We start from the raw sequence: 13,507 nt of genomic DNA, 5'->3' as shown, positions 1-13,507 counted from the left end.
TCAAGTTGAAACCTATTCTTAGTCGGCTAATTTCCTGTTCAATTTTCTCTACATTAACTAACTGTTCAGCTTCTGATTTCTGCTCTTTATTTGGAGTTGTAATTTGCTCTTTATCTTCACCTACACTGTTCCTCTCTGTTACATTGCTGCCTGATGTGCACGGTAGCATATGATCGTTTTCTTCTGGTTCTGTAATATTTTCATCACTGGATATTCTTGTAGAAGAGTCGTTCCGCATATGTTTCTGGATGTGGGAAATGTAAGAATAGCGTACACTGAATCGTCTTCCACAGTTTGGCTCCTTGCAGCTATACACGTCGATGGGCTCATGAACTCTGCGCAGATGAGTCGCGAGAAGCGATGGACAGGAGGTTTTCCATGGACATCCGGGAACGCAGCATAAAATCATTGTGCCGGTAGCTGGTTGCGAAGATGTGTAGCAAGTGTCAGAATCCTAGCTTTATTTCCGTTCTCGGGTGGTTCGAAGTCGTAGAACATATACGCCATGAAGTTCCAAGGTCCGTTGGCTTCAATTGGAAAACTTATGCCGTACGCTTTGTAAACCTTGAACGTGATGTCGAGTGCTTTGATGAATGTTTCCGCTTTGTAAGCTATATCTTTGTAGCTTACGAAAAATTGGTTGACCTGCTCGATTGATGGACCGACTACTACGATCACTGGGTAGTCGGGTAATCCTCTCAGCAGGTTCTGCCGGCTAAGCCGCGAGAGCTCCGTCTCATAATCCGCCAGGGTTCTCAAATGCAGTATTGTACTTTCACTGCTTTCCACCAAGGACGGCTTCCACTTCTTCCCATTGGGTAGACGCATAACTGTGCTGGGCCAAATGAAAAACAGGAGCAATGTTGTGATGCAATCACGCGAATCTGTTGAAAATAAAAACAAAACGGAGAATTAGTGTTGTGTTTGTTAAATTAAAACTGCATGGCAATGTCCATTTATTACGTAACGCTTAAACCGCCATTTTTTCCCCTCCTCTCTCCGTAACGCTGTTTTGTATGAAAATCCTAAAATTTTTGTAAGGGTCGTAACGCTTGACCGTACTTCTCCCTCCCCCCTAGAGCGTTACGTAATTTGTGGATGGCGCCCATTCTTTTTACACGATAGAAGCGTTCATGTAAAATTATATTTAAAAAATGACAAGCAGATTGCTTAAAAATCGTTAAAGAGAATTCTTTGTATCAAGCAATAAAATAAATTCAAATTGAAGGAAATTGATGCAGAAAGGTCACAAATGACACAAACCTACTTTTGAGAAAAACAGCTTTAAACTTTTCAACAGTTTTCACGCCCCCTTTCCGACAAACAAAACAAAAGTAAATTTAGCTGTTTGGGACAGTAATGAAGTAATTTCAAACTAATGGCAAGTCAACGAGTTGGAATTAGCCGAGTAGCAAAAGATTTGCAGTAACTATTTTTCTGGAGACCATTTGTGTTTGGAGTTTTTAAATATCCAAAGGTTTGATTCAAAACAATCACATCGGAAAATAATAAGTAACTTACCTTCACTTATGTCTCCGTTCAGCAATGCCAACAGTGGTTTCCCCAGCTCGGGTACCTCATTGGGAAACACTACTTTAGCGCGACTGCGAAAATCAGCGAATTTCGCGAAAAGAAGATCTCTTTCCTTTGCGTGCTTGAAGCTAAAGTCGAGATTTACGAGCTGATAACCGGCAGTGTTCCGCAGCACCGGGTATTCGTCCAGCAAGTGCTGATAGGTTACTTGTTCTAGTTTGGCGATTTCGTGTAAACGAACGGCACTAGTTGCTTCCCACCGCTTCTTGATGTCGTCGAACTCGCCGTGATGGTGTCGGAACCAGTTTTTCGTCTCCTGGTACGCTGTCACTACAACATTAAAAAAAATATTTTGTTTACAAAAAAACATTCTACAATCGATCATATTTATCTTACCTGCATCTGCTGTGATGACGTCGACGATCGGCTGAGCTGAACTAGTTGATGGCTGCACGCCGGGCCCAGGAATCGGTGGCGGGACAGAGGTGACGCAGCGGTAGTTGTGGTTCCGGTCAAACAAACAACCCTTGGCTATGCGACCGAGTTTGATCTTCTTCCCTTTTTCGTCGTGATACGATGCCGGTTTGTACCAGACGTGCTAATACGGAAGCAAAACAAAAACAAAAAGTTAACAATACGAACCGAGATACGAACGACGAGTGCGGAGCGAGCGCGGAGGAAGAAATGATGAATAACATTTCAAAACATCGTGTTTGGATTTATGTGTACAAAAATTATACCGATAATCACGATTAGAAATAAAAATTAAAAATAATTATTTCAAAATTGAGGGCAAAAGTAACATGATCGATTTATCTTCATTGACTCTCTCTTCTTCAAATTAAAGTGATAAGATGCAAATTTGATTGTACGCTAGGACACAAGATTACATCGCAATCTGTCGTTGTGTTAAAAAGTGCAACCATACTTGCATCTTGTCACTTTGATTTGAAGAAGAGATAGTCGATGAAGAGAACCCGATCATGATACTTTCGCCCTTATTTAAACTCAATCTAGATTTTTTTCAACTTAATAGAGGCTTGCATCAAAAACATAACCTCATCGAATTCTCATACGATTTGTAAACATTGCCCTCAAATTTTTTTTGAGGGCAAGGACGGCTTTATGGACCGACGCCGAAGGAAAGAAAGAGAAGGAGACAGTGATGACGTCAGCGTGCAAGCGCTCATACCCCAGACAGACATGTGATACGAGTGTGATACACGTACAACGGTACTCACTGTCAAGAAAATTCCAACAAGAACGGAACTTGAACAGAGAGAATTATCAGTGTGGCACTCATTTCAAGCGCAATTGTACAGTGATTCCTGTATCACATGTATATCATAAGTATAAGAGTGCTGAAGTGACAATTGATGAATAGATAAAATGAATTTAGACACTCATGTACTGCGGACTGTAATACTTATGACACACATGTGATACAAGAATCACTGTACAATTCCGCTTGAAATGAGTGCCATACTGAAAATTCTCTCAGTTCAAGTCAGTCTTGTTAGGATTTTCTTGACACTGCGTACCGTTGTACAGGAATCACACTCGTATCACATGTCTGTCTGGGGTATAAGTGTGATAAAAGATTTTTTTAGTTTTGAAAAGAAGTTAGGATGTTTTGAAAACATATTCATGTATGCAATAAAGACAATAGTCTATTTTACGAAGCGACAACAGTGTTGATATTGATATTAACACTCACGGGCTTGAGCGCAACCTCCTGTCAAATTTTCATTCATGAAATGAGCGATCAGCTGATCCGAAACGTCTCGTAAAATGGCTCATATAAGTAAAGACACGAAGCGCTTCAATGAGCCATTTTACGAGACGTTCCGGATCAGCTGATCGCTCATTTCATGAATTAAAATTTGACAGGAGGTTGCGCCCAAGCCCGTGAGTGTTAATATCAATATCAACACTGTTGTCGTTTCGTAAAATAGACTATTGGAATTCCAAATTTACGATGAATGTCATTGCATTCGAGCAGGAGGCCTGTCAAACGTGCTTTAAAGGCGTTGCTCGGCGGAACTATCACATTCCGTGTCTTTGCTTAGTATCTTTAGTAACCACCACAAAATGCGCAAAGATACAATAAAAATTACCTGTTCCACTGTCGGAAAAATGTTCTTCAGCTCCGTGGCTCGGCGGGCTAGTTCCTCTCGCGTCAATCTGCCAAACTCATCGACAAATTCGTCGACAATCAGATGAGTGATGAAAATACGGTCTTTCCTTGACAAGATACTCGTTGCTTGGTAGGCTTCCCAAATAAGTCTTCCTTTTTTGGACCTATTTATCAAGGCTTTTGCGGTCCATTGTTGTCGTGACAGATTGCCGAGCGCAACTTTCGGTGCATCTGAGTTCTGGGTTCCTTGTGGGTTGCTGCTTTTCAGCGGCGTGGAGACCGACGGCAATCCCTGTGGAATATATTGAACATTAGTTTCCTATATGAAAAAGTTGTGTTATGGATTTTGCACCAATTTGATTTCCGAAGTAGCATAAATGACTTCCGCTGCCGTTCCTATGAGTTAAAAATTACGTCGGATGTAGTGGTGGTATACACCGACGTAATGTTTAACACACAGAAACAGCAGCGGAAGTCAATGATGCTACTTCGGAAACCAAATTGAAGCCAGATCAACAATAACAATTACCAAAGACCGACGCCACTCGTTCAATCCGGCAATGCACTTGGTTCGATCGGATAGATGCGGTGGGGGCAGGAGAGCTTCAATTTCTTCGCGTTCTATGATTTTCAGCGCCGAAATGTCGTATCCGTTGGCTGAAAATGAAGTTTATTAATACTTGTGAAAGGAAAACTTTAAGTTTTATACATACCTACGAACTCTTCGATTCCCGTGGCAGATAATTCAAAAGATTTCAATAATTTTACCAATTCTTCGTCAACAATATACTCCTCGACAAGATCGTCGTCGTCGTTTTGACCTGCCGTCGCCATGATGATTTTTTTTTTCAACTTCTTTGTGTCAGCTAGGAGGCTCGGTAAAGCTGCTGTATGCCCTATTTGACCTTACAGTAAGAGTGATTCAACGATAAACGCGGATTCAAGTAGTGATATATATGCTTGGTTAAAGCATTTGATGGTTGTTGTTCAATAACGTTGGTCCAATCGAAATATATGCTTGGTGTAAACATCAAATCATTGTGAAACAATCATCTTAATCTATTATACCAAGAATGTCTTCGAAGCTTGGAATAAATATGAAAATGGTTATATGAATCAGACAGCATTTCTGTCCGTGCTCAGACATTAACTTGAGAGGTTCCAGTTTGATGGAATACTTAAATAGTACAGATCTTGCATTACTTAACATTGGCAACCGGCCAACCTTCATGGTATCTGCTAGAGAGGAAGTGTTAGACAGAACGCTTTGCTCTAGTATAATTAGTCGCGAGATGACCAATTGGCATGTGTCAGATGAAGAATCTTTATCTGACCATCGCTACATCTTTTTTGAACATTCAAATGTTACTTCGCAAACATTGCGTTTCAGGAATCCCCGGTCAACAAACTGGGATCTTTTTACTGATTTGGTTGTGGCCAAATTTCATGAATACTCACCATCCATTGACACTCCAAGTGATTTAGATGATGCCGTTGATACTACAACGACCTTCATCATGAAAGCTTTTGAAGAAGCATGCCCTCTACGGTCTGTGAAGATCACAAGAGGAACCCCTTGGTGGAACTCTGATCTGGCGAAACTCAGGAAACAATGTAGAAAGAGTTGGAACAGGCGACGTTCGGCTGGTTCGGAGGCTTTCAGGTCGGCTCGCAAGGCCTACAGGAAAGCTCTCCGGTCTGCTGAACGATCCGGCTGGAAAAACCTTTGTACAAATGTTTCCAGTTTGAGTGAAGTCAGTCGGTTAAATAAAATCCTTGCGAAATCTAAGGATTTCCGAGTGAACGAACTTCGTTTGCCAAATGGCGATTTGACTTCCTCTGATGAGGAAGTTCTGGAATGCTTATTCAGCACACACTTCCCTGGATGTGTGGATATGATATCTTCGGATGAACCTGATGTCTTTTCTTGTAGTTACGATTCCCTGACTTCGGCTCGGAGTATTGTAACTATAGAATCGATTGAGTGGGCACTTAATAGCTTTGCTCCTTTCAAATCTCCTGGGGCAGATGGGATTTATCCTATTTTGCTTCAGAAGGGATTTGATCATTTCAAACATGTTTTGAAAAAAATACTTGTTTGCAGTTTTGCTACAGGGTATATTCCCAAAACCTGGCGGGATATTACTGTGAAGTTTATTCCGACCCAGGTAACCACTAAGCATTTGAATAAGCCGTATACCAGCCCGTATTACGCATTTAAACTGCTTGCTGCCCTACATAAGCAGTTCGAATGCATTGCTGCCTTGAGTTAGCATAAGTTGTGCTGCTCAAAAGCTTTTGGCTGTTAATTAGCATTTCAACAAGATATGTTACGCATTTGGCAACATATATTGTCTCTCTCTTACAGAGCCTATGCTTCTGTTTACAAATTTGTGCATCTAATTTGTTTCTTCATTTTCCCCTACTCTTCCAAAAGCACAAAAAAAAAACATTACTGCAGCTGGATTGGATTGAGAACTTGTCCATCAAAAAATCACCAATTATTTATCATTTCGTCGGGATAGGTGGATGCTTTGGTGGATCATAGGATTGTTTGAAAGAGGGAAGAAAGAATCATATTCCACAGATATTTAATCTACCACAATGAAATATCTCAATGAAAACAAGCTTTAGATGTTGAATCTGAAGCTGTTATCGAATCATTCTTTATATTGGCGAATAAATCAACGCACGCCACCGGAACAGCATTAGCATCGTGGATCAGGAGCAACAGAATCAGAAGCAGGTATGATTAATCAATCTCCGGATCGTAAGTTCAAACCTACATCACTACAAAAATCAGCAAAAAAAGTACCACCTAGCACCGGCTGGAATATGGAAGGACGATGAAGTGGGGAAGCAGGCTGATAGAACAAGAAGCAGACGTCAATCTATTTTTGTGTTTTTTTTTTGCTTGACGAGGCGTTACGCTTCTTTGACATTTCGTCACGACGTTCCTGAAGGGATAGCACTAAGACAGCCCGTTATTTTGCCAAAACCTGATGTAAGGTAGCACTATAGGCGCATATACGACTAATTAGCATTAAACGCCTTGTCGTAAAGGCTACTATAATGCTGAAGGAATGCTATTTTAAATGCTTATTGGTTACTTGGGGAAAGTGGGTCGTGCGTCGTATGAATAAGAAAAGATTTTCAGACCTATCAGTTTGACCTCTTTTCCTCTGAAATTCTTAGAACACATTGTCGATCATCATATTCGTGATGTTCATCTGGCCAATGTGCCTCTTCATGTGAACCAACATGCTTACCAATCTGGAAAGTCCACTGTGATTCTTTTACACAAAGTTGTTTATGATATCGAGAAAGCATTCGCTCAAAAGCAATCCTGCTTGGGTGTTTCCTTAGATATCGAGGGTGCCTTTGAAAATGTGCCTTTCGATGCCATATTGAAAGCCGCACGGAGTCATGGTATATCTCCAATGATTTCCAATTGGATTCATCAAATGCTCAAAAAACTATATCTCTTCTCGACATTGCGTCTAGCAGGGATTAGGAAATTGAGTGTTTGTGGATGCCCCCAAGGGGGAGTCTTGTCACCGCTTTTGTGAAATCTCGAAGCAGATACGCTATTGAGGCAACTCTATAATAGCGGTTTTCCTACTTATGGTTTTGGCGACGACTACCTAACATTGTTAGTTGTTATGTGTATCACCACTCTTTTCGACCTGATGCAAAGCACCCTTCAGGTAGTTGAGGGTTGGTGTCGCCAATATGGCCTTTCGGTAAATCCGAGTAAAACATCTATTGTTAATAAATAAAAAGAAAATCGGGTTAAGTACGGTTCCTTTGAATTCCACTAAGAATTTGCATCCTTTGACAGATACGTATTTCGACCTCAACTGTAAGGTCGTCTTCAGTGTCTTGTACTTGACTCGTACAAGTCGTCGTAACCCGATTTTCTTTTTATTTACAGATATTCCCCTAACAAGCCCAGGTTAATCATCAATCATCTATTGTTATTTTTACGGAAAGCCGAAACCGTAATAGCGTTCGACCTTTGCGTCTCTTTGATTCTGAAATCAATGTGACTGAACAGGTAAGGTATGTTGGAGTCATTCTTGATTCCTAGCTTTCCTGGACACCTCACATTGAGTTCAGAATCAAGAAAGCTTGTATGGCCTTCGGGCAATGCCGGCGAACCTTTGGTACAACTTGGGGTCTTAAACCCAAGTATATCAAATGGGTCTACACAACTGTTGTTTGGCCAATATTGGCCTATGGATGTCTTGTGTGGTGGTAAAAGGGCGAAATGAGAACGATCCAATCAAAGTTAGGCCATCTGCAAAGGATGTGCTTATTTGCGATGTCTGGGGCATTCTCTTCAACTCCCACGGCAGCGCTCGAAGTTCTCTTTGAAATTGCTCCACTACACATTCATCTCAAACAAGAAGCACTTTCTTGCACTTTCCGTCTACGGGAACTTGGTCTACTAGAGGAAACTCCTGTGAACCGCACATCAACACACACCTCGTTGTTTCCACTTTTGGTGAATTGGGACAAAATTGTTCTTGCTCCAAGTGATTTTACAATTGCTTGTAATTTTCCATACAGGACATTTCCCACGAAGTTCGCTTCCCGGGAAGAATGGACATCTGGATATCTGGAAAGAAATATTTCAGACCAGTGAATCAAAATTCAACCATCGCGCAACAATAATGACAATGTCGCAACCTGTATTTGTTGCGACAAACAAACCCATGCGACATAAGTTTGTCCCAACTTGAAAATAATGGGATTAACATCATCGTACACCACGAGTTTAGAGATTTTTAAGCCTTGCATTGCGATTTTCGAACGGTAACTTCGAGTCGGTAAACACTGCAACTCTGGCGAAGCTCTATCATCAAACAGTTTCGACTTTGGGTTAGCAATAATTGATTATTCACGAGTTGAATAGTACGCAACAAATTCAGCTTCCGTTTTGTCTGCAACAAAAAATTTCGAGATCATGTCATTATCTGTTACCAGTAGGGATAAAGAGTAATCGTCGCACCTTCTTTGTTGCTTGTTTTGTGCCTCTTTTGTCTGACAATTCTCTTCACTGTTTCAGACGGCATCGTATGTTACACTGATGGCTCCCTTCTAGAAGGTCGAGCAGGTGATGGTGGTTATTCTCGTGAGCTGAGGCTGCATCAGCCTTACTCACTTGGTAGACACTGCACCGTTTTCCAGGCCGAAATCTTTGCTCTTATGTGCGAAGTGCAATCAGCACTTCAGCAGCACGTAATGGGCAAAGTAATATACTTCTGTTCAGATAGCCAGGCTGCTATTAAAGCACTTGCTTCGGCCAACTCCAGGTCGAAGATAGTTATCGCTTGTCGAACTCAAATCGAGAAGCTGAATTCAGCAAACGCTGTTCACCTTGTATGGGTACCTGGCCATTCTTCCATCGCTGGAAATGAATTGGCTGATGAGTTAGCTCTGCACTGGAGCGTCACATGACTTCATTGGCCCTGAGTCAGTTATTCCGATATCGAAGTGTTGGGTAAAGCTTCAGATTCACACCTGGGCTGCTACTCAACACAAACAATACTGGAATAGTTTGGAGTCATTTCGTCAAACAAAATTGTATTGTACTGAGCCTTCTCCAAGAGTGGCGAAGTATCTTACAAATCTGTCAAAGCAGAATTGCAGCATTCTGGTCAAAGCATTGACTGACCACTGCCGACTCAGCTATCACATGGCGAATATTCAGCAAGCTGATTCATTTGCATGTGATAGCTGTGAATCCGATTATGGAACTTCGCATCATTTGATATGCAACTGTCCAGTTATTACGCATCTGCGTTTCGGTAAACACTTAAGTGAAACTGACTTCAGAGACCTGAATATTCAGGATATTTTGTTTTTCTTAACCCGCTGTGGTAAAGAGCTATAGGCTCTCTTTCGCTTTATGCGTTATTGCAGTGCCCTTTTCAGGGCGCTATTTAAACCCATTGTGGTACGCTTATGCGTTAGTATCCTTTTCCAGGGTACTTTACCTATTTCCCTACCTGCCCTTATCCCCAAACTTATCACTATTTCCTTCCTCTTCCCTCAGGTAGATGATGAAATAGGCTATTATTTTGGCGATGGCACAAATGTCCCAAATGGAGGATAAGGTGCCACTGGAGCCGGCCTTCTGATACCTGATACATAAGAAATGGGAAACTCTGCTCCAGTTATTTTTTTAGTATCTTCAAAAAATTCTTCAAGGGTTCACCAGAGTATTCATCCCAAAATTCTTTGTCTGCGGATTTCTGCTGATATTATTTCAAGGATTGCTCCACAAAAATTTCCTTCAATTCCTCAGAAAATTTCCTAAAGTTCTTCAGAGCTTACTGGACTAGGGTTACTGCAAAAGCTCGTCCAAAGATTTCATCAGATTTTTATCGTATAAAATTGTCATAGGAATTCCTCAAGCAGTTCTTCCAGGTATTTCTCAGAAATTCCTGCAGAAACCCTTCCAAAGATTACTTCAGAAAATTTTTTGGAATTCCTTTTGAAATTCCCATCAGGAAAGATGAATCCTGTATTGTTTTGTGTAATTTCATGAAGTACTTCTGTAAAATCTGTGAAAGAATATCTGAAATAATTCCCTGAGGAAACTCTTATTACGCATTTCCCACCCCACTGGACCCCTTTCGCAGTTAGCATAAGTGCGGGATCATGAATAAAATTGCAATTTCGTATCAAATAATTTGTGTCGGTGTCTTCTGCGCAATTATTCGTTTTAAGATGTTGTGGTTCGGCAAAGTTTTAGCCAAAACCACAAGGCAAAAGTCGTCCATACATCGTTTCTTGATTGCACGCTTCTGAGCTGCGAAAACTGCAAGTGAGTGTAACTCTTTGCAAGTGAGTGTTCCCATCCCTGAAACCAGGGAAGATGCTAGATAGAACAGATAGAGTGCTTATTCAGTGCTTAATGAAATTCTTAGAAAAAACTGTATGTTGTGTTTCTTTTGAGACTCCTGCATCACCGAAGTAATATCAATTTCTTGACAAATTAGTAGGATTTTATGACGAAATCACCACAGGATTTTCATCCAAATTGAGAGACCCAGATGCAAAGGTTGATTTTGAACCTTTATAGATTTTATATTGACTGAAAAATTGTTGAAAAACTCTAAACATCATTTACTCGAAAGTGGGTTTTTGTCACTTACACCCCTTTGCTTCTAACACCCTCATTGATTATGATAGAAAAGTTGGAATGCGTTGTAAAATTTTTGAGGTTATATTTAAGTGATTTTCTTATGCCTATAGCAAAACCAATTCTTGTTATGGAGGTATTTAGCGTCATTTAATATAATAATTTGTTTCTTAAATGCTATCACATCACATAAATGCTAGCACAGTCAATTTTTGTCCTTTCCTTCCTCCTCTTCCAGATCCTTGTATGCATCCTCCAAGTCCGACACATTGCAAAATTCTTCCTTGGGAGGATCATACTTCTGCCTATTGACCACCTCCCAGTCCAACTCAGCTGCCTCTGCTCGGCCTTCGGTGGGCTGGATTCCCGAGGTCGACGGTTTCTGTTCATCTTCCGATGACGAATCAGACATGAACTGGTATGCAATTCTTCGAAGCAGCTCCTGCTGTTCCAGTTTTGTTTCAATATCATCCCAGCCGGGCAGCGGTGGCTGGGGGGTCCGTAGACTGTCCATTTGTCGTCTTGCTGCAACATTGGCCGGTTCTTCAATGCCGGGATCGTTTGGAGCTTGATTTTCGGTTGGGATCGGAGCAACGCCAGGCGTTGGTTGCCGTGTCACAACCCTTGCACATGCTATTTTCATTTGTTTTATTACACCACAGTACACACAAACACAATTCTCCTCATGGCTATGGGAGCCCCGGGCTGTAAAGAAATTGATGGATTCTATGAGAAGCGCGGAAAAATGCGCAATGTATGGCCGAGATAGGAAGTTGTTATATATCAATCTTGTCTAATGTTTGTTAACGTTTTAGGATCAGTTCAGTAAAACATTGCTTATTTACATACTTAAATCCTCGTAGGTCTCGTAGGACGACATGACAAACAGTATTATTTAAAATTCTGGTATTTCTTAACACAAATTACACGGAACACAAGAGCTAATCTCAGCGCAAAATGATCTGCGGAAGCAAAATTTATGATCAAGACACAAAAGTCGCTCATCTCATGCATTATCACTCGTCACTCATCACTCATTCAGTGAACACGCTAAAGCATGATAGGACAATATTGAGTACGTGCAACACAAAATCTGGTATTTTTTGGATTATCGTAATTGAGGGGCCCAGATGCAAAAAGGTGTAAGTGACTTTTATCGATTTTGAACTGAGCATATCAAAGAATTCTTTAGATTTCATGCTTTTAGTAACATTTTTAAGATTGTTTTCGATGATTATAAAAATTGCAATAAATCGGAGAAAATTGGGTCGATTGTGAAACTCCACGTTTTGAATTCTTGTAGTTTTCTATGGGGTATTTTCATGGCGTGAAGTTAATTCATTGTTTTATCCCGAAAGGGTGCGTGCGTTGTATAAAGATGGAATCAGTTTCAGATTTATCTCGTTACCTCATTCTTTCTGAAATGCTTGAAACGCGTTAGAGACGAACCAGCCAAGGGCTGAAAGTCTCTCTAATAAAGACAAATCAATCAATGAAACGCGTTGTTGATTATCACATCTGTGATGTTCGTCTGGCTAACATGCCTATTCATGTGAACTCACATGCTTCCCAATTTGGGATGTCCACAGTGACTCTTTTACACAAAGTTGTATTCGTTTTCAAGAAAGTACTCGTTCAAACGTAGTTTTTGCTTGGTGATTTATCGAATATTGAGGGAGATCGCAGCAGTCTGTGAACGCGCGCGGACGCAACAATTTTTTTGGCTGTCATTTTTGACTCCTTCCCGTTTTTAAATTCGGTCGTTCAATTTCAAACTTACATTTGAAGAACATAATAGTGATTTAGTGAATTAAAGTACCGTAATCTGTAACCGCGAGTTTGAACCAGAGTTTTCAAACAGCGGGCAAAAAATCGCTCTTGTGCAGTTTGAAAAAAATGTTCAAATGCCTTTTGAAAGCAGTTTCAACGAGGAACAAAATTGTTTCCATCCGCCGTGAAATTCGGTGGCGAATCGTTTGTGTACGGTGAAAAGTGGCCACAAAGTTACGGAAAATCTATCGTGCAAGAAGAAGAAGGCAGTTTTGGTTTAACTTTTTCCTGGAAAAAATACGAGATCAATATAGTAGAGAATTGCCGTTAGCAGCTTATTTGTGTTAAATTTTTAAGATACGTTGGCATGGTTGAATTATGTGTTGCTGTAGCCCGATGCCGCTGGATTTAGCAGTTTTTCACAGTTCGTTGTCTCGTCTTCCGCGATGCTGAAATATCATCCGAAAAAGTGTGGGGAGAAGAAATCATGGGGGGAATTGTGAGTGCTTGGTGTTGGTATGTTGATCAAAGAGAAAAGCCACGGCGTCCAGAGGAACAGTGCAGTGCTTGGCGTCGGATGATCACCGATCAACTCCATTACGCGACGTGGGACCCCAAAGCTGGTGAGAAAGTTCTAATACTCCATTGTAACTGACGTCATGAAGAAATCGCTTTTTTCCTGTTGAGGGTTGAAAAGAAACAGGACCAGCACCTGTTAAATTTGAAAAAAATTGGCCCTGATGTTTTCTTATTTTCTTAGGGAACGAAAAAGAGCTATTCTTGCCATTAGGTGGTTTTTCCCTTTCAGACGAAAAATTTGTCTAGCAAGGCTTGTACGAACATTCATTTGTAGCATTTGTAGCAATGATAAATCAAAATATTCATATCCCAAGTAATGTGCTCAAGAAGAGTTT

At 40.8% G+C, this 13,507-nt stretch overlaps 2 protein-coding genes across 2 annotated transcripts; both read right to left on the bottom strand.

Annotated features, from left to right (window-relative positions):
• Positions 1-215: 215 nt before the first annotated feature.
• Positions 216-4,717, bottom strand: LOC134288897 (uncharacterized). Its single transcript, XM_062854828.1, has 6 exons — positions 4,384-4,717; positions 4,200-4,327; positions 3,651-3,962; positions 1,930-2,131; positions 1,522-1,863; positions 216-884 (listed from the first exon to the last, which is right to left on the bottom strand). The coding sequence occupies exons 1-6, from the start codon at positions 4,502-4,504 to the stop codon at positions 406-408; spliced, it is 1,584 nt and encodes a 527-aa protein (XP_062710812.1). The 5' UTR covers positions 4,505-4,717; the 3' UTR covers positions 216-405.
• Positions 4,718-10,936: 6,219 nt separating this feature from the next.
• Positions 10,937-11,832, bottom strand: LOC109421414 (uncharacterized). The gene is made up of 2 exons (XM_019695894.3): positions 11,673-11,832; positions 10,937-11,528 (listed from the first exon to the last, which is right to left on the bottom strand). The coding sequence occupies exons 1-2, from the start codon at positions 11,701-11,703 to the stop codon at positions 11,029-11,031; spliced, it is 531 nt and encodes a 176-aa protein (XP_019551439.3). The 5' UTR covers positions 11,704-11,832; the 3' UTR covers positions 10,937-11,028.
• Positions 11,833-13,507: the final 1,675 nt, after the last annotated feature.

The sequence above is a fragment of the Aedes albopictus genome, chromosome 2 (genome assembly GCF_035046485.1).
Source record: "Aedes albopictus strain Foshan chromosome 2, AalbF5, whole genome shotgun sequence".
In the NCBI taxonomy this organism is placed as follows: domain Eukaryota; kingdom Metazoa; phylum Arthropoda; class Insecta; order Diptera; family Culicidae; genus Aedes; species Aedes albopictus.
Note: the sequence above shows the minus strand (reverse complement) of the source record. Positions and strands in the feature narration are given on the sequence as shown.

Coding starts and splice junctions, on each gene's coding strand:
- LOC134288897 (XM_062854828.1), bottom strand. CDS start 4,504: ATGGCGACGGCAGGTCAAAACGACGACGACGATCTTGTCGAGGAGTAT. Junction 2,132..3,650: donor TTTTTCCGACAGTGGAACAG/GTAATTTTTATT, acceptor CTTCCGTATTAG/CACGTCTGGTACAAACCGGC. Junction 885..1,521: donor GAACGGAGACATAAGTGAAG/GTAAGTTACTTA, acceptor TATTTTCAACAG/ATTCGCGTGATTGCATCACA.
- LOC109421414 (XM_019695894.3), bottom strand. CDS start 11,703: ATGTCGTCCTACGAGACCTACGAGGATTTAA. Junction 11,529..11,672: donor CGAGACCTACGAGGATTTAA/GTATGTAAATAA, acceptor ATTTCTTTACAG/CCCGGGGCTCCCATAGCCAT.